The sequence below is a fragment of the Bidens hawaiensis genome, unplaced genomic scaffold (assembly GCF_021521415.1).
Source record: "Bidens hawaiensis isolate Kalapana, Puna unplaced genomic scaffold, B.hawaiensis_p1.1 tig00030276_1, whole genome shotgun sequence".
NCBI classification, from domain to species: Eukaryota; Viridiplantae; Streptophyta; class Magnoliopsida; order Asterales; family Asteraceae; genus Bidens; species Bidens hawaiensis.
The window spans coordinates 30570-51235 of record NW_027495049.1 but is presented as its reverse complement, the minus strand read 5'-3'; the positions used below and the strand labels follow the sequence as shown (position 1 = coordinate 51235).

Below are 20666 nucleotides of genomic sequence, written 5' to 3'. Positions count from 1 at the left end.
TAATATTGTCACTTTAAATTTAGTGTCCTGAGCTATGAGCAATTATGGCTCCCGGCATATTCCGTCGTCGGTTAGGGTGTTACACAAGTGGGTTTTAAGGTATGTCAAGCAGCCGTAGGTATATATGGGTGTCAAGTTCAAGAGCAAGCAACGGGTTGAGTTGCATGATTATTATAATGAGGAATAATGGAGACACAGAGTAGTCCTCGATCTATAATTTGGGTGCATTTTCCTAATTGGGTTAAGTGCGGTGTCATGGTGTAGCAAGAGATAGCTGAAAATGTCATTATCCACTGTGGAAGTCGAGTATCGAGCATCGATAGTCACATCACAAAAGTAGGTTTGGCTAGTTAGTTTGTTGAAGGAATTGAACCAAAATGTTGATCAAGGGGTAAGGGGTGAGACGAAGGTGGGATAATAAGTCGGCTACACAATTGGCGAAAAATCTGGCATTCAATGCACAAATGAAACTATTGAAGTGTGTTATATTTTTGTTTGGGAGATCGATCGTTCTTAATGGCGAGATAGTGTTATGTGAACACTAACGAGCAACTAGGGGATATGATAACTAAAAGGATGACAAAGATGAAGCTTGATCAAATGTGTTAAACTGTGGGCATGAACCGAGTTGGTATTGAGGAGTGTGAAAATAGCAATACCGGTTAATAGTCATGCAATAAGATTGGTACGGTTTGATCTTGAAGGGACGGTTTGAAGATGATCACAAGCAAATGAGTAAAATGAAAATAATGGCTTAGAGGCCAAATTTTGATGATTTGTTTTGTTTTTTAGTATTTGATTTAGTTTCTAAATAGTCTTAGTTTTCATTTTCTTGTTGCTAATTAAGTTTGAGGGGCCGATATAAACCCTTGTTTTGTTTTTGTTTTTATGAATTAAGTCAAATAATAAATGAAAAGAGTCGATCAAGTTTAATCAAAACTCGAACGTGTTCTCAGTTTTTGTGTGCTACCGGAGTCCAGTTTTACAGTTCTAACATATATATATATGTGTGTGTGTGTGTGATTATTAAGTAATATTGATGATAAGGCGGAAAAGAATCCAATCGTTATACATTACAGTAATTATAACTTACTGAATGCCGCCTCAACACAAAACCTCAGTAACTAAATTAAGTTTTATTAACACAACTTGCGCATGCTTTTTCCATCAAAGAAGTGCACTAACAAATAAAATCCTTTTTCAAATGACACATTTTGTAGCTGTGACATCACTTGTTAGCAATTTTGACTGGTAATCTATCTTAAATTATAATTTTAAATTTTGTTTTATCATCTTCGTTTACAATTCTTGATAGTTGAATGATTTTTCATGACCGAAACAAAATTGGTTACCTAAAATATAAATCAAATCAACGTTGTCATCCTGTTACATAATCAATGTTCGATGTATAAAAAAGAAAAACTGCCGATATATATATTATAATTTATACAAGTCATAGGCAGTATATATTATACCTTAACAAAGACTAAAATAAAACGTCATGCATATATATATATATATATATATATATATATTCAACATATTTGACCATTCCTGCTAGCTTAAAATGAACCACTCCATGAGAGAATAATAAACACCTAGTTTCAAATTTGTACAATCTTACTTTCTATGCACCTTCGCTTGTATTCTAAGTCAAACTCTAGCTTTCTCACTCCTAGTATATATACATGCTTAAGGATTTCATTAAAGCAATCACATAAACTACTCATAGAATTAAGCTCTAAAGGAACAAGTTTTATTAGCTTCAATTCCAAGACTTGGTTTCTATGAATATGGGGTTTAAGAAAATATGCACCCTTTTAGTTTTCATGGTTGTTCTAATTATGTGTGTTGAAGGAAGACCCTTGTGTGAAGAGTTCGCCCGAGCTAACGATCTCTACTCATCTGCGTACGAAAATGCCAAAATCGGCATGTCACTATGGTTGGAGCAACTTGCCTCCGGTCCAAGCCCCAAAGGACCTGGTCATTAGCTACAAAACTAACAAGTTCTTTTCTTGTTTATCTAGCTTACATATGTTGATGAATATATGCATGTATTCTGCATGAAATTCGTATTTATTCAAAAAGTTGTTTAAATTCGATAATATATATATATCAATTAGAAGTCTTTATATGTATGGGTGATTTATCATTATTTCCATACATAATATCAAGATATATTATGATTACACTTTACATGTATAAACTTATTTAAACTGTAGCATTACACGTATGAGTTATGTTATATGTTTGAAATGGAGAATAAATCTATTGATTTAGTAACATGTTATGGATTTAACGTACCAAACATGTCAAAGAAAATACTAGACTCCTCGTACCATGTTTTGATAAAGATATTAATTAATGTTCTATAAATACGTTTCATATGAGTGATTATTTTCTTCATCAAGTTAGGAATAATATATGGTGCACGTAACCATTGGGCCGATTAATTCTTAACAAATTAATATTTGCAATTTGTGAAGGCCGTTCTGTTGAGATAGTTACCTTTCAGAAAATTCTGATGACAGACTGAAGTGTCTATGTTTTATTCTTCTCCCTTCCCGAACCAAACATAAATCTTTCGATTTATTTGGTTCTCACGCTCAGATTTCGTTGAAATTGTTCGTTTGGAAATTTCCAGACAAAAAATGCATGTTGGGTCTTTTAAACAGTTCATATCATTTTGATAATAATAACCGACTCATCCCTTCGTATTATTCATACGATTTTGCGTCCCCTACTGATCGCTATCGTGTGGACCAAGTTAGGAATGAAGATCACAGCATGATAGTAAAAAATCAAGTTATTAACAAAATATAAAATTGAGTTCTTCCTTATTTTGAACTTATATAATTGTATTATATATGCAGTATATAGATAATAATTTCCGGGTGGTTTGTATTCTACGTGGGAGCTTCACAACGAAGCAAACCAAGTCCAAAACGAAACTAAAATGAATTAATATCGATGCTTGAAGTTGTGCAGTTAGAACAAAGGCTTGTGCAAATTTGCAATACCGTTAGCAATACCGTTAGTTGTGCACGAGTTATGACTCTCATGCATGAGCCAGGTCAATGGTCTTCAACTAGTGTTGGACCAAGTCAATGTTCTTAAACTAACAAACGAATATTATTATGTAAATGATGTTTTGGTTGGACCATGTTAAATAGTGTTTATGTTTATTTCCATTAAGCTTCGTGTTTCAACTAATTTTGAGTATAAATGAACACTTAACGTTCATTATCATACACACCAAAAACATACTCAAAACATATGTAAGAAACTTGTTCCTCAGAGTTAGAGAGAACTCTCTAATTGAGTAATTGTTCCACCAAATTCTTCGTTTTCTTTTTTCACAAAATGATGAACACCATTTTACCATGTGTAATCTCAAACGCATGAGCCATCTGTGACAGTGTGCTTGAGTTGTTGTACCCTAGAAGACAAATGAATTCTTTAAAGGGAAACTTGAAATCTGTTTTAATAGACCTGTGTTGAACACAAATCCTCACTCCCACATCTGTCATTCTATCAACATATAGATTGTTCATCGTTTCAGTCAAGAACAAAGTTTGAAGGCTCGTCATATTGAAAACCCGTGTTAAGGATACCACTTGAAAGCATTCTTAAAATTTCCGTAGAAGACAACGGTTTGAATCATCACGTTCATATAAGTGTAAGTTTTATATTATTGTTTATTCTATATATGCTCTTGTACTAAACTATTTCTCACAAATAACGAGGGCATCCTTATTATTATTTTCTTATCAATTATTTTAATAAAGTGTGAATCTATCTTCTAGGGTGAGAAGAAAACCAAAGCATTAACCAACGGTTAACTTTTGTTTTTTTGTTTTTTTTTTTTTTTGAAAAACCGAATTTTTGGTTCAGTTTTCCATTTTAAAAAACCGAACCGAATCAATTGATGGTGATTAAGATTACAAAACTGATGAAAACCGGAACTAAACTTTGAAGATAAACAAGATGATAAATGAATATTAGAATTAAACTTTTAGTGTTTTTGTTTTATTACAAAGATTATTGAATTTTAAACTCTATTGCTTTAACAACTTTTTATTCGTATGGTTCCATATAACAGACACCTATTTTTGTTTTCTAAAATCAATATATATGCTCTAATACGCTCTTACAAGCTTTAAATTATCATTTTCACTTTTAAATTTCACTTTTTTTTTTTGCAATGTCTACAAAGAATTTAAAAAAAAAAACTGACTATAATTACACCAAAAAAACCTAACAGCTTGTATATTCAAAAAACCGATGACTTCAGTTCAGGTTTCGCCTAATAACTGAACCAAACCGTGCTCAGCCCTACTAACTTCTTACCATCCATGTAAGTGGTGACTTCGTCCACACGATATGCAACATGTAATTGGTGAATTGCGCCACAAGATACACTGAAGCAATATTTGTCTATCTTAGACACCTCTTGCACGTAAAGGTGATATATCCATGGAGTGGAGTGACTATTCTGAATCTCCTCTTCTCTATCTCCCCCTTTTTTACCTTCGGCTATTACCGGCCCAACATTGGATTTGTTTGAAAACAATACAACCAAGGTGGTGTTCATTCAATCAAAGCTTTTATGCCCTAGCACTATGACTCTCTTTGGAAAGAAAGGAATGCAGGGAAGATGACCTGACCGAATGCTAGTGTTGAACCAGCCTGAGACATAATGGCTGTTCTCAAGCGGTTCGTTATAATGCAAAGTGCACCATGAAAACAAAACAAAACGTTACGCCCATCGCCTAAGGCACATACATGTAATTTTGCTTCGACTCCCCACCAGTGTGTCATCAAAACAACACAATATGCACATCGCCTACGGCACACACTTATTTTAGCAATAATGACTCAAAACAGCATTGCTAAAAGGCAACACGAGACAGCACATTTGCAAATAAGAATCTGGACAATGACTTTGATAATACTGGGTTAGTAGCTAGCATCTAGAGTGCAAAATGTGCTTATGTTTCCATAATACAAAACCTACTCAAAAGTATTTACAAAACACCAACTAAAAACGAAACTCATAATTTATTAAGCAGCATGCATATACTCCTACTTTACATTTGTTTAGCATCCCCGTATATTTTGCAAGTGGTCCCGAGGCGAGAGATTATGAAATCTTACCATCTGAGACGATTTGGCTATGTAGGCTTTGCATCAGAATGCACTTGTAGAGTATCTTGATTTGGTGTTTGGTGTTGTGGGGTGGTGACACCTGGCATGGTGTAGTCATCTTCAAGCAAGCCAATATCACCCCACTCAACACTTGCTATTGACTCAATGTTAAGAACACACAATATGTCTTATCAGAATTAGATGTGGCAACATCTGTTTCAACCCAATTATAAATACATGGGTTGATTAAAAGGCTCTAAAAAGAGGTTGGTTAATTGTCACAAAAACTGTTTCTTCATAAAAACTTTCTAAATCAGTTTATGCATAAAACTATATCATATTTGTTGTGTCAACCTGATCTAGCCTGTGTCGGGTGTGCATGAAACCTAAAAAAACCCAACCAGAAACTGCAAAGTCTGAAAAAACCAAACTGAAGAACCAAGCTGTAAAAACCAAACATTCGGTTTCGGTACATCATCATCATCATCATCGTACTCGGTATATCCCACCAATAGCAAAGCTATGGTAGGGTCTGAGGAGGGTAAGATGTAGACAGCCTTACCTCTACCCCGTAGGAATAGAGAGGCTGCTTCCGGTGAGACCCCCAGCTCGATGGTAGTTTTGCATCAAGCCTTGGACATAAGGCACATAACACTCAACCATTGGGACACCGGCCGATTGGTGCATGTACCCTTGTCTTTTGGCTATCAACGCTACCACATGATGCCTGATTAACCTTCCGCCACTTTTAACGTTATTTTCACGAGATTAGTAAAATAACGTCAAAATTAGTGCAATTTCACTTTAGCCCACCTGAGGTTTCGGTACATGTAATTAAAAATTTAAAACCAAAAAAAAAACTGAACCGACTTAATAGATTTTCACTTTTATTTTGAATTTGAAGTAAATTATCATAATTTAATATATAGTTTAGCCCAAACGTATATTAATCAATCAATTATAACCTATTTAGGCCTAACTCAGTATTATTGGTGATTTTTTTTCCTTGGCCCAAAATTTTCAGGCCCAAATGGCAAAACATAAAAAAAAAATAAATAAAACCGAAACTGAATCGAACCGAACCCAAACCGAACGATTTTCAAAAACTCAAAAGACTGAAAATTTGGTTTTGGTTCGAGTTTAGACCCAAACCGACCCATGCACATTGTGTTGATCTGATAGTCAACATGTGTGACTAGAGGTGGCAATTTGTATGGGTTGGGTTGGATTGGGGTGATGGGTCAGGATGGGTATAGGTTAGGATGGATTTTTTTAAACAAAGGTTAGGATTCCATCATGACCCATGTAAAAATCAAAATACAAAGGGTTTCAAAAACCCCTCAAAATATTTTTAAAAAAATTAATAAAAAAAATAATAACTCAAAATATAAATAAAAAACGAAAAATGTAAAACAACTAAAATGTTTCCCCCGTCATCCTGGCTCATAATAAAAAAAACCGAAAAATTTCGGTTTAGCTTTAAGGTTTAGTTTAGCTCTTAGGTTTCGGTCTTTTCAGTTACTTTGTTTTGTTTTGGTCGATTTTTTCTTTTTCATTTCAGTTCAAGTTTGGTTAATATTTTTTGTTTGTCGGTTTTTTCGGTTTCAGTGTTGTCTCGTTTTAGTCAGTTTTTTCAGTTTCATTTTGTTTTTTTTTGTTTCGTCTTGATTCATTTTGTTTTGTTTTGGTCGGCTACGTTTAAGTTTTTTGGTTTCGTTTTGGTAAGCTTTTCGATTGCACTTCATTTTTTTTTTGTTTCGTTTTAGTCAGTTTCCGGTTTCATATCTCGGTTTTTTTTGTATCGTTTTTCTATTTCGGTTCAGTTTTTTGTTTTGCTTTGGTCGGTTCGGGGTTTTTGATTCGTTTTGGTCAGTTTTTCGATTGCATTTAGCTTTTTTTTTGTTTCCTTTTGGTCATTTTTCAGTTTCATTTCGGTTTATTTGCTTCGTTTTGGTCGTTTTACTATTTTGGTTCAGTTTCGTTTCGTTCTTTTTTGTTTCGTTTTGGTCAGCTTTTCGGTTTCATATCGTTTTTTTTTGTTTCGTTTTGGTCGTTTTTCTATTTCAGTTCGGTTTTGTTTCGGTTTCGTTTTGGTCGTTTTTCTATTTCGATTCAGTTTCGTTTCGGGTTTTTTGTTTCGTTTTGGTCGATTCGGTGTTTTTGTTTAGTTTTGGTCAGCTTTTCGGTTGCATTTCTCTTTTTTTTCGGTTTGGTCAGTTTTTCGGTTTCATTTCGTTTTTGTGTTTCGTTTTGGTCGTTTTTCTATTCGGTTCAGTTTCATTTTGGTTTTTTTATTTGTTTTTGTCGGTTCGGGGTTTTTGTTTCGTTTTGGTCCTTTTTTTGTGTTTCGGATGAGTTTTGTTTCGCACATGATAGTTTGGGTATTTTGAATTAGTTAAATTTTGGATAACTTGGGTATTTTGTTTTGACCCATTTTAACCTATAAATGAAACTCACTTGCATATTTTCAACCCATCCTGACCTCCTTGAAGAATTTTTTTGATCCATCCTTAACCCATTTAACTTTTAAAGTTTATCCATCTTGACCCAAAATAACCCATTTGGGTTGGGTTTGCCACCCTTATGTGTGACTGGCCGTTTTGACACCTCTAATCAGAATAATGAATGACACTAAGAAGACCTAAAAAGTAGAAACAAACAAACAAGGATACATTCGGTCCTCCACATGTCGGTGATGCTGACATCAGCATCTGATAAAAGCCAGTAGTCTGCTTCACTCTGCAACATGCCAATTTAACACTTACTATGTTAGTAATCAAAATGGTTGATGGGTCCTCAAATGTAAAATACTTACATCAATATCTGGAACTATCTTCATGATCCCGCTAACAAAGTCACCTGATGCATTTACATCTGAGCATGCATTACTCTCTATTCTTTGCACCCCAATTTCAGGTTCTTGGTTCAACCCCACTGTCACTTCTGCAGTCGGGTCATTAATCATCATCGATGTTGAAGGAATGCTTGAATTTGCCTCAACATGATTATTAATCTCCTGAAGCTTTTCTTCAAATTGGCTAACACAGCCAAAATGGTAAAAAGAAAAAAACAATACACCGAATCAGAATGTCACATAAGCAAAAGAATAAAGGAAAGGTGATACCTGACAAGGTAAACATCTATTGGGCCCATTGTGCTCCTTAGAACAATTCTGTATCTTCTTTGAGGATAGTCAACGGCCTGAGTCATTAAATAAGAATTTTATGTAAGTTTTATGCTGATATGTCATAAATCATTTCATTACTCAAATTACCTCATCAGGATCTGGAACTTCTAGAGTCGTGCCATGTGGAGCTTTAATTGCAATCAAGGTTTCGTCCTGAACCCAACAAAGGACAATGGTAAATCAGTTAGTCATAGGGGTAAAATGAGTAAAATAAAAAGATTGCTTAAAACAGGTCACATAGTTGAAAGCCAATAAAAGTGTATTTTCAAGCATGCAACCTCTTAACTGTATAATACAGTTTTTCTAATCATATTTAACACCTAACTGTTTATAAAGTAAGTGAATTTTAAAACAAAAAAAAAAGCAAGTGTTTTTGGGTCAACTTGACCCATACAAAATAATGCTTGTTTTGACCCATAATCCCAAACTATCTATAAAGAACTAGGTTAGTTACCCGTGGAGCACACGGGTTAGAATAAGTAAAAATTTTTAAATAATAACATAATGTGAAATACAAAAAAAAATGTATCACATATTTATATATTATACAATAAAATTACACATTACGCAATTTGGAAATATAAAAAGTTGGTAGAAAATTCATAAATCATAAATTATTTCTTTGTTATTTTCTATATCAAAACTTATTTGTAAATGACAACTTTTTTAAACCAACTCATGGACCAAAACTCATTTTAATCTTAAACTGTTTTGACATGAACAATGTTTGATACTTTAATCGGTTAAAGAAATCCAACCGTTTCGTATTGGTTACTTATAAAAATCTAATATTAATAACTAATGCAATGCATTTTATATTAAACAAATTAACATATTTATGATGGTATTAATTATTTTAAATTATGATGGAATTATTAAAAATTGAAAATGAAATATTAAAAAGAGAAATGTAGTTAATGTGAGAGAGATGAGGGAAAACTATTGGACTAAAACCGCGGATTTCGACAAACCATATGGACGAAAACCGCAGTTCACTCAATAATAATAGATTGAAATAAAAAAAGATAAAATATAAAACTATTAATAAGAAAAAGAAATATATATTTAACATGAGAGAAATGGGAAAATTTTGTAAGGGTCACTCGTGTGTAATGGCATATGGCATTAAAACCCGTGTAGAACACGAGTTAGAATAAATAAATTTGTTTAGATAATAACACAATGTAATATGTCAAATGATTTAAAGATATAACATATGGCAGAATAAATTACATATTACACAGTATGGAAATAAAAAGTTGTTGAAAATTAATAAATCTCTAAATATGTTTTTGTGTACAATATTTGTAATTTTAACCTACATATCAAAATTAGTAGTCTCGTTTTGTTTTTTTATTTCAACTTTAGATAATGAAACACATCACTTACCATGCGTTAAAACAGGTTGTCTCAAAAACAAATCAAACCATCTATAGTGATTGACTTTAGCTTTTATTAATCTTAATTGCAAAACAAACATAAAGTTAAAATTTCTTTATTTGAAATTAATTATTTTATCTAAATCAACGTGAAAATTTGTTACTTATAAAAGCTTAATATTAATAACTAATACAACATATTTATATAAAACTAAATAATATATCTATGTTTGTATTAAAATTTTAAATTAAAAAATAATTATTAAAAAGAGAATAATTGATTAAGAAGGAAAAAAGAGTTAAATATAAAACTATTAATAAAAAAAATGCATTTAATAAGAGAGAGAGGTGGGAACATTTTGTAAGAAGCTATTTTATGTGATGCCATGTGGCATTAAGAACCTTTATTTATTATATAGTATAGATGTTAAATGACCCTGAATACAACAACAAAAACAATCATACCCAGTAGATCCCACTCATAGCAAAGCTACTAATAGGGTCTGGGGAGGGTGGGATGTAGGCAAACCTTACCTCTATCCCTAAGGATAGAGAGGCTGATTCCAGAGAGACCCCCGGCTCAAAGTGAAGTAATCAAAACATACCTGAAAGCAGGGTAAGCTCTTAATATCTTCTTCAGTGACAAAAAGCCACCTAGAATACAACCACGCATGAGAGTAAATGTTATAAAATGCAGAAACTTCAAAAAATATCTCTTTTACAGTTAGTGTAAAACATCAGAAAATGCCTAGATTGTTGAAATAAAAGAAAACCTACTTTTGATTATTTTCATCTTCACTCAGGTCCCTTAATCTCTCTTGCATTTCTCTGTGGAAATTTAATTATTGGAAAACATTAGCATTTCAAAAACTGCATAAAAGGCAGCAAGTTTAATCTTTATATAAATATTGAGTGAATAACCTTGTTTGTTCATCTAATCTATGCTCCTCAACTGATAGATTTTCAACTTCAGCCTGTTTTTTAGGTAAAATATTAATTAGGAAAAAAGGTCTGTAAATTAGTAAAAGCAAACCCGTACCTGTAAAGTAGTAACATTCTCATCAACGTCCCCTGTTGATCCATCAAGTCCCCTGGTTCACCAGTCAACTTGTCAGAAATCAGTCTAAGCACCAAGACTTGTAATATTCTATAAAAAAAGAAAGAAAAAATTGCATACTTCCACTGAATCCTATTCTTGAGCTTTTTCTCTATGAGACCAATTCCTTCAAGTACATTTGTTATATCATATATACGCCTCTTTTGCACCTGTATCAATACAACCAGTTCAGTTGGCAGAATTTATTAGATTACTTGAAAAGATAGAGATATAACTACCTCTAGTGTTTCTGCTGCTTTATTTAGATCTAGAATACCATCTTCTGCATGCTTGATAAGGTTAATAAACTTCTTGGTTAAGAGGCCTAAAGAGCTATCATAACGACAGGGACCAACAGGAGTAAGATTATGCCCTGATGGAGAATCTGTATAATTCACAAAATGTCACAAAACTTCTGTTAGTAACATAAATGTATACAGATTGTTAAGAAAAAGTAATTCACCAGAAATGGATGCTGGAGTTTGAGATCCAGCCCTGTTGTGCTTTCCAGTTCTTGGAACTTTGTGTGCTTTTGACGCCTTTCCAGATACGGGTGTCTGTAGAGGAGTGCTAACGGCTAATGTGCTACCAGTAGTGGGGTTCTGATCATCAGCTGCAGCTTCAAATGCTGCTGCATCCCCCTTCCTCTTCAATGGCTAACAAAAAGGAAAATAATATCAACTTGGTCATAAGTTTACAGCATAATTCATGAAAAGAAATACTAGTAACAAGCTAGACGAAAGTTTTCATATTAATTGTCCACTACAGTAATAAAATAAAGAAATTAAATAAATTTATTTAAGAAGCTACTATGGTCAGATTAAATACCTTAGAATCTGGTATTCTGAATATCCAACTAACATCTCAACTACATATAAAGTCTAACATCCTATAATCCTATCAGTGGCGAAGCTTGGACTAAGACACTTGGGGGGGGCGGACTCAAAATGTATACAAAAATTCACAAACGATCGGGGCTGGGCTCAACTGTTCGGCAGAAAACGCCTAAATTTACACTACGTATAAAAAATTTCGAACAAAAACGGGTAAATTTACACTACTGTGCGAAAAAACAGGGGGGGGGGGGGGCCTAAGTAAACTTCGCCTCTGAACCCCCTACCAATAACCCCTTAATCATTTCCATGGTTCCTGCTTGTGTGTTCAGTACCTCACTCAAAAATACTATTAGTAAGTATTAACAAGTAGATGACACAAAGTGCAGATATAATCCACCAAAACAGCATTGTCTTCAATATTTATTTATGACCGCGCAGAGATACCAACATGCCTTTAGCCTAGCAGTATCAACAACCTAATGGTTGTGTTTGAGTCTCATTAGAGACAAAAACAAAAGATGTTGCCATAAAAATATGTAGCCACCCTAAAAGAAGGGTGTTTCCAATAGCTAAACAGAAGCTTCTATTACTTTGTTTTAGAAGATAAAGGTATATCCCACAAACTTATACATAGCAGTTTTTGGCAAGTGAAGTAATTAATTCCAAGGTTCGAAAAGCTAATTTAAGTCCACTGGAGACCTAAGTAGAACCAAAGCCCTAGAATTAGAGTGAAATAGCACATAAGTAAGCCTTAATTGGATGTGGAGAGAGTAATATAATATTGGGGTTTAAAAGGTAATAAAAAAGATAAAGTTGAAGTGAAATCAGAGTATGTGTGTTTTTATTATGAAATCGAAGCAAGTAAGTAATAATATGATAATAATCTAAAAAAAAAAAAGATAAGATGAGATCTGGAAAAGGTTACCGTGGATTTGACGAGTATGGCTTCGGATTGGTGTTGCTGAGTAGGAGTTGAGGAGGAAAAGCGGTGATAGTCACCGAGCTTCATGGAGGTGAAGGGAAGCTGACGTCTTGAATTTTGATTTGGTTGTTGCATGATCGTTGACTGATTGGAAGCAGATAGATCGAAATTAGAATTACAACTACTTGAGTCTGAATGCAATTGCAATTGCAATTGGGTTTGACAGAAGAAGAAGAGAAGTTGAATTAGGCGGGAAAAGAAAGATATGACTCAGAGAGAGAAAGAAGAGATCTGGGGTACTTGTGGATAGTAGATGATGAAAGAAGACCGAAGGTAGGATGAATGATTGGAAAAAGCGGGAAGAGAGACAACAAGACTGACTGACTGACTGACAAGATTTGATAGACATTACACATAATGAAGACCTGAAGAAGTTAAATATTCAAATCTAAATATTTAACTTAAAAAAGAGAAAAAAAAACTTTGAAAATAGTAATTATTCAACTTTGGATAATTTAATTAGAGATTTACTTTCCTAATTATTAGTTCCACAATAATAAGCATAAGGGTTTGAAGTCTATAAATACTAGTCGCAAGAGTTACCGGTCAAGCCAAGCTCAGCCATTATCAAAAAAATTTACCAGTCAAGCCTATCAGAAATATTTTAGTCACAAAGTTACAAATCAAGCTAGGCGCAACCACGAATAGAATCACACAGACACCTCACTGTGGGCTTATGTGCGTAAGTAGGTTTATGACAAGATACAATAACAATACAATATCCTACCTTATCTAGCCTAAGCTATAAAAATTTACTAAATAACATGTTGGGAGGTAAAATCGTTACTTGTCTACATGTTAGGAAAATCTTATTCTAATAAAGCCAAACTACTTCCCCATCCCATATAAGTTTTTTTTTTGGACAATGAATAGTGTAGCTATCTTCTCCTCACCACCTTTAGGTATTCTAGAGAAGGTTACTTAAACTAATCTCTCCTAATTACTTTAAGTTATTAAGAGAGAAGAACCGGTTTAGATGAATTCTCATTACTTCTTCGTTTATTCTGATAAAGGACTAACTAAGTTGTACCCCCCTGTTACTAAAGTTGCTCTTAGGGAATGATCATCTGCATCGAGTCATGTTACCTTCTCCCTGATACATACTGTTATTTCAAGAATGTGGGTGATTGAATTTCCATTCCTTTGTGGAGCCCGGGCATTATGGATAAGTGCCAGCTGAAACACTTCATAATTTCGCCGAGCTATGCTTTGTCAATAGAATTTGGTTACTCCAATGATGCGTTTTGTTGAAAAGGTCTTATGGTTATTATTATCATTGTCGCCCTCAATACTGTCATATGGCATTTAACTACATCAAGATGAACTGAAAGACAATCGATATTCCACTTGGAACGATTGCACTAGTGTCGACGCTCATTCTGCATTAACTCCCACGTCCTAAATAACTTACAAAACAAAATGTGGAAAACTGGGGCCGCGAAAACATATCAAATCAGGCACAACCATGACTAGGATCATTAACAATCTAATTTATTTTGACTTGTATGATTTAGGAGGTTTTATACTTCTGACCTCTCTTTCCTTTTGGATAAAACATAGTTGTATGATTCATATCATTTTATCCATAGTGGATAAAACATAGTTCAAATTGAGTCATTTATAAGTTAATGGGCTATTATTGAAACCAGAAATAAACAAACTCTCTTCATCGCATGTAAAAAAGTAACGATATGAATAAATGATTTCTGAGTTTGTATGCTTTGAAAATAGACCTTGGGCGCGTTCAAAACTGTTTGACCCCGTTCCCTTTTACTCTTCTAGATAGTTTTTCATCCTACTCGTGTGAGATAAAATACAACCCAAATTAACTCATTCATAAATAAACCTAGGCACATAAAATTCAGGCCTATCAAAGAGAAGGGGATAACAAAATCTAACATGAAAACTATGAAAAGTGAAGACAGAAGAAAATATAGAGTAAACGTGAACCTTGAGATTACATTACTCATTTCATTGGCTCATAAGCCTTGAATATAACATTATATCATCAAAATCCAACAGCCGAGGATAATGCGATGCCATCATTTCGGTCTCATATGAATAACAAGAATTATTAATTGTATAAGGATATACGAAACATAAGAATTGCTATATTCATATCTACTAATATCTTGCTGGCTTCAAAAATTTGTCATATGGACTTACAGCTGGTAACCCGAATGGCTCGTGTTGTCCGTACTCATTCAAACAAGAAAAGGCCTGATCGTTCACTTCAGTCTGGTTACTCGTTGAAGCTAGCGGTTGCTGTCGCATAACATTCACACAAGTTGTTAACTTTAACCCCTTAACTGTTATACACTTTTAAAATTACAATTTAACCCATGTTATTTGTTGTTTTATTGTTATTATATAATTAGTATTAGTATTATTTTTGTTATTATTGTTGTTGTTGTTATTATATTTGGCAACACATTGCACGTGTTTGAGATGACGCGCAGCATGTTTAACACAACTATTAAACCCGAACTAGGGGTGCTAACGGTCCAGTTTTGTAAGAAAGAAAGATGTTTGCCAAAGGAACATGGATTCTTACATAATTTGATCCAACTGGAGAATGCTCCTTAAAACTCTGAAGAACAGACATTCTCTGCTGTTTTCCTGTCACGAGAGCCTCACACTGGTTTTTTATTTCATCAAAGGTTAAATTTATTGATGAATTCGGCATGTTTTCAACATGTTGTGCGGTTTCCACTACCTGTTTGTGACACAACAAAATAGATAACTAATCATTAGTTGGTTTCATAAATATATTTTTATTTTGTGAAACTTCAAGAGAGTATTGACTATTAATATCTGAGTTGATAACAACCCGAAAGCACAATAACACAAAAGTAAACTGAACAGACTTACTGATTCCAGTAGCTGGCTGACACTTATAATGTCAAGCGAATCGATGGGTTTGGGATCGGATTGGCTTCCACATTGATCCAGAGGATCTTCATTTGCTGATTCAATATGAGGTATAACCTAGGAGAACACAAAAATTGCAAGTGCATTCGATAAAGATGAAAATTAAATGCAGCAAAATGTTATATGGGAAATTTAACCTTATCAAAATCAGGAATATCCATCTGAAAAAATGACAGTTGTGTCCCCATAAACGGTGGGACCCCCATAGGATACTCATCATCAGGCATAAACCATTGTGAAAGTTGGGACTTCATATCTGACACTTCATTCTGCAAAACATTCAAGAAAGAAATTAGAACAAATGTTATGAGACACTTATTTCTCTCTATGTGAACGTGTGTGTGTATATACTATGTGTGAATACCTCTGATGATTTGCTAAGACAAGATACCAAGTGTGCTGAAACTGCATCTTTTAGTTGTTGATCCTTTGATTCTATTTCAGAGAGTGACTTCATTGCAGAAGCGTCATCTGTGTGTTCTACATAACAGTTTTTGTCATCTGGTTTTGTACCGATAGCCCGAAGCCTAATATCTCCATCCAACACCAAATTAGGATCTACCTGAATATAAATACACTAAATTTAGTAAACATACTACTGACATACATGCATACTAATTTATACAAACTTGCATTAACATCAGGTTTACAAACAAGTCATTAAAAAAGATGAAAGCAAAAAAGATGCGAGTAGTATGAAGTGAAAACTAACCGTTTCTTCTATCAATGTAGATTTAACCAAACCAACTAACTCTGGAAGCTGGCATGCCTTTGCAGAGACAATAATCATGTATGAAGCCAACATAAACATAGGCCTTTTCTGGGATGCTTGCAGGCTACCTTTATAATATACAAGGAATCAACATAACAAAACAACATTATCACCATAGAAAAGCCACAAAATAGATATTTATCTCACTGACTAACAATCTCTTGATAGAGTACTTCATAACTGTTATAAGTTTGTTACATTAAGAAGTTTACAGTTGAAGCGAATACATTGTCGATTCAAAGAGATGCTTCTGATGGAAAATGCCAGCTGGAAAAACCTAAGTAAAGCCACATGATATTGATTCTGAAGATAACCATGCACACCATTTAGCACATAAACATCATATGAATGATATATAATAACAAGAATGTTGAATTTCATTTACTGATACCTTTGACAAAATAGACGATAAAGCAAGAGTATACGTATGCGCCATAGCCTCAAAACATTTAGGGCTATTTTGCATGGATGTTGCTTGAATCCAAATGGATGAAAGGATAAGACTTGCTTGATGACCACTCAATCGCATTGAACTAGAGGTCTGAAAATTTTTTAAAAAAAAATAGAATATTTTTGGTAAAAAAAATTACCATCTATGTTAAGTAAAATAGGTAAAACATGATCATACTGTATTCCCATTACAGGTAGAAGAGTCTTCAATGATATCATTGTCTTTCTCTATTGTTTCTTCATCTATGGTTTCAAGTACCGTACTTTTGTTGCTTTCATCTTGCAATATCATTGTTGGAAAGCCAGCTTTTGAAGAAGGTATTAAATCTTGGATTGACCAAGTTTGATGTAAAGAAGGAATCAACACAACAGAGAAAACACGGTGTGCAATAACTCGTGTTTCATGATCTGTGTGTGACATTGCTAAGAGCAAGTGATGAAAGAGAGCCTCAGGAAACACCTAAAAGGGTTCAAAAAATTAGATTAGCACTAAATAATATACTTTGCGCAATCATATTTTATACAACAATTATTTATACAACCTTTTGGAAGTAGGTTTTGTTTGGAATGGAACTGATAACTTGAGCAGTTCGATAAATAGCATGAACATTTGCTCTAGCCAAGTCTGCACTAATCGGGATATTTTCTAGCGCGATAGCCATAGTATCGAGAATGGGCCCCACATCACCAATCTACAAATAATCAAGCAAAAAGAGTCATGCATTTAATTTACTTTGCATCAAATTTGATGTTGATAGAGCATATTACAAACCTTACATGAGAGATTTGAGATGCAGTTTTCTAAACCACTTTGAAGATCCGAGCTTGAAGGTTCAGATGATCGAATTAAACACTTGCGTAAGTGTTTGATTAGATCAGATATTGCACCAACAATGGTGACCGAAGCATGATGCTTTACATGCCCTGACAGTTGTGTTGTGACATTTATTATTTGCAACTGCAAAACAGGCTGCTTGCTAACATCTTTGTTATCCAGATGTTTTACCAAGAAGATTGGTAATAATAAGTGGGACCTGTCATCTGAGTTCACATGGAAAAAGTTTATATACCAACTACAACTTAGGGGTGTAAACAAGCAGGGACAAGCTCGAGCTCATTGCAAGCTCAAACTAAATTATTAATTTATATAAATTAATAATTATATTTAAATATTTTGAGAAAAACCTTAAACAAGTCTAAGCTTGGCTCAAGCTTGTTTGTGTGTGCGGTACCTTAAACGAGCCAAAGCTCGACTCGAGCTCGGTTGTGCAGTGTGAAATTGATACATAGAAGTCTAAAAGAGTTAAAACGTAAAAATACACAAGGCTCGAGGAGCCTAAACGATCTTCCCATGCAAGGCCCGAGCTCAGGCTCGGGAACTAGACGAGCTTTATCTAAGTCTCAGGCAAAGCTCGGGCTCGATATGACTCGGCTCATTTTGAGCTTTTTGTCAATCCAATCTCGAGTAGTTCGCAATCGGCTTGGCTAGTTTGCACCCCTATGAATAATCATGTATTAAGACTTGAAAAGGGGATCTAAGTTCTCCTGGTAACCTGTTTCATCCAAAACCGTCAACAGATACTGCAAAACCGAAAAGGCAAGCCCTTTCTCTGGTACCCAAAGCTTATTAGTGTCAAATTTGTGAAGAACAGGTTCCAGTACACGTCTTAGATTTGTCAAACCAGTTGCAGACCGGACCATGTTATGCAAGCAAGCCCGGGCCCAATACGAAGGGTTCTTGTGTGCATCCCTGAACATAATCACAAACAATCAAGACTAGCTAAATATGAGCCAAAAGTGTGTACTTACACCAAAGGGGCATCTTTAGAGTTGACTAAATCTGAGGTCTTGCTAAAGTCGGAGAATGAAGGAGCGTGCTCATGGCCTTGAGAATGTTGTCTGTTGTACTTTTTAAATTCTTGGTTCATTTCAAAGTCTGTATAATTCTCCAAAGTCACTGATATAATCTGTTTAGAATTGAGATTAAAATTCAACACAGTTCATAGTTGAACGTATTTCTTTGTAAACTGCAAACAGATTATTGAAATCACCATGCTTTTCAACTAATGCAACATACATTCTGAAAGTCCATAGAGACATGAGGCTGCTCTCCCAATAATCGCACCTAGTCAAAAATATTAAACAATTATATTGGAACGTGAAATGTGCAGTCTTCTGTTATGTTATTAAGCATGTATACTAATTAAGTGTTTAATTATCGTATAAAGATAAAGATAATGAAGTGAAAAGAAGTGTACCATAGAGGCTAACACTTCAAGTCCTGCTGATTTTAACCTTAATACTCTTTCATCATCTCCAGCTTCTTCAGCTAGTTGACAAAGCTTCGGAATGAGGCCTTCTAAGTTGAACAAGTATGCATTGTCTATCTGCCAAATGATTTCATATTTAAAAGGAAGTTATAGTAAGTTATTGATGTGAATTAAGTACCTGGTTGCTTATGAAGTTGACAAGAGCATTACAACCAAGAATTTGCATTTCGTGGTTTTGTGTTTGCTCTAGCAGACTCCCAATGATCCCCAAAAAACTACTTGCAAAAAGAGGCCTAAAATATAACACACAATGATATGTTAAAATATACACTTGCAGGTTACTTCAATTAATACTTTAAACTCCATATGGGAGAATGAATTGGGCTAAAAGTAACACTGAAAGTTAAATGAGAATTGATAGAAAAGATATTCAAAAGTAATAGTTATTCCAGTGATATAATATTTAAACTTACATCTGTTGCTTACAAGAGGATAACAATTTCCCATAAACGAGCAGTACAGCTTTTACTGCACCAATGTTTTGGTTCCTTAAATTCTTGTAAAACTTTTGCTCCAGGTAATCAGTAATCTGTAAAGGGAAGAAATCGTAGGTAACTTCATGAATGGATCATGAAAAGTGGATAGATGCTAAATTTACCTTGGGTATTCGTAAAGGATTTTTAGAAGCGTATTCACAAAGCTTTCCAATCTTGCGCTTGTTTGGCTCACCACTCTGCCATTTCATCATAAGCAGATTGAAGATTCATACTTGAGACTGTTTATTATTCCAGAAGTAGAAAATATACTTACACAAAAACAAATAAAATGCAGCATTTTTTGTCAAAGTAAATTATTTGATTATTTGATTCTAATTACTGCATATCACTATATATAATCTCAAAAACTATCACTTGATTCTAAATATTTCATAAAGTAAGCGAGTTGAAGTTTCGACCTGAGACCGAGGGAATATTTCTGCAAGAAGCTTCTTATATCGTTTGACCGGATGTCTTGACCTAGCCCGCAACGAAGGACAACATACACATAGAAAGCTACACACAGGAAGAACCCGTCTCGAAATAACCCCCATTTTCTCAAGATATTGGAGTTAATCTTCTCTGGAAGATAATAATAATAATAATAATAATAATAATAATAATAATAAAACAATAATCTCAGCTGCCAAAATGTAACACAATGATCAATCAGTCACATTCGATTATTATTATTATTATTAACCCGGCCATGGGGTTAATATTTCGATTAATAATAAATGGAGATTTAGATCAGTGCGAATTGGTGACAATAGAATTAATAGATAAGTCTGGATCTGGATAAACACAGAAAGAAAGAATTAAGTAACAGATCTGTAACCGCATGATCACAATGGAGTTATGAATCATTTAATACAAATCTCAGGAATAATAATTATATATTGATATTGAATTGAATCATGCATGAGGCAATTCAATTTCAATTGAAGAATCAAATCAACCACACCAAGCAGTAACCACACAAGAAGAAAAAGATGAATCTACGTGGAATGCATGCTTCATCGTATCAAAATGTCCCCATTAAATAAATCATTATTATTATTATATTAAATTGTATATAT

The 20666-nt window shown here is 33.9% G+C and overlaps 2 protein-coding genes across 2 annotated transcripts; both read right to left on the bottom strand.

Moving 5' to 3' along the window:
- Positions 1-4893: 4893 nt before the first annotated feature.
- On the bottom strand, positions 4894-12703 carry LOC143580193 (transcription factor E2FB-like). Its single transcript, XM_077063287.1, has 13 exons — positions 12572-12703; positions 11274-11466; positions 11050-11195; positions 10892-10980; positions 10754-10805; positions 10636-10688; positions 10492-10542; positions 10320-10368; positions 8423-8488; positions 8273-8349; positions 7964-8186; positions 7821-7887; positions 4894-5302 (listed from the first exon to the last, which is right to left on the bottom strand). Exons 1-13 carry the CDS (start codon positions 12701-12703, stop codon positions 5175-5177), a joined length of 1326 nt encoding a protein of 441 aa, XP_076919402.1. The 3' UTR covers positions 4894-5174.
- Positions 12704-14579: 1876 nt separating this feature from the next.
- LOC143580192 (protein SEMI-ROLLED LEAF 2-like) lies at positions 14580-20187 on the bottom strand. Its single transcript, XM_077063285.1, has 19 exons — positions 20007-20187; positions 19710-19784; positions 19525-19640; positions 19230-19344; positions 19040-19168; positions 18859-18906; positions 18591-18748; positions 18335-18531; positions 17554-17822; positions 17324-17473; positions 16960-17241; positions 16723-16872; positions 16559-16634; positions 16272-16399; positions 15924-16121; positions 15697-15828; positions 15500-15616; positions 15198-15344; positions 14580-14932 (listed from the first exon to the last, which is right to left on the bottom strand). The coding sequence occupies exons 1-19, from the start codon at positions 20139-20141 to the stop codon at positions 14753-14755; spliced, it is 2802 nt and encodes a 933-aa protein (XP_076919400.1). The 5' UTR covers positions 20142-20187; the 3' UTR covers positions 14580-14752.
- Between the last annotated feature and the right edge of the window lie 479 nt (positions 20188-20666).

Excerpts from the sequence above, each read along its gene's own strand:
- LOC143580193 (XM_077063287.1), bottom strand. The coding sequence starts at position 12,703 with ATGCAACAACCAAATCAAAATTCAAGACGTCAGCTTCCCTTCACCTCC. Across the intron at positions 11,467-12,571 it reads CCATACTCGTCAAATCCACG|CCATTGAAGAGGAAGGGGGA; the intron begins GTAACCTTTTCC and ends CCTTTTTGTTAG. Across the intron at positions 10,689-10,753 it reads AGAATGTTACTACTTTACAG|GCTGAAGTTGAAAATCTATC; the intron begins GTACGGGTTTGC and ends CCTAAAAAACAG.
- LOC143580192 (XM_077063285.1), bottom strand. The coding sequence starts at position 20,141 with ATGGGGGTTATTTCGAGACGGGTTCTTCCTGTGTGTAGCTTTCTATGT. Across the intron at positions 19,641-19,709 it reads ATCCTTTACGAATACCCAAG|ATTACTGATTACCTGGAGCA; the intron begins GTAAATTTAGCA and ends TTCCCTTTACAG. Across the intron at positions 18,749-18,858 it reads TCTCTATGGACTTTCAGAAT|ATTATATCAGTGACTTTGGA; the intron begins GTATGTTGCATT and ends AATTCTAAACAG.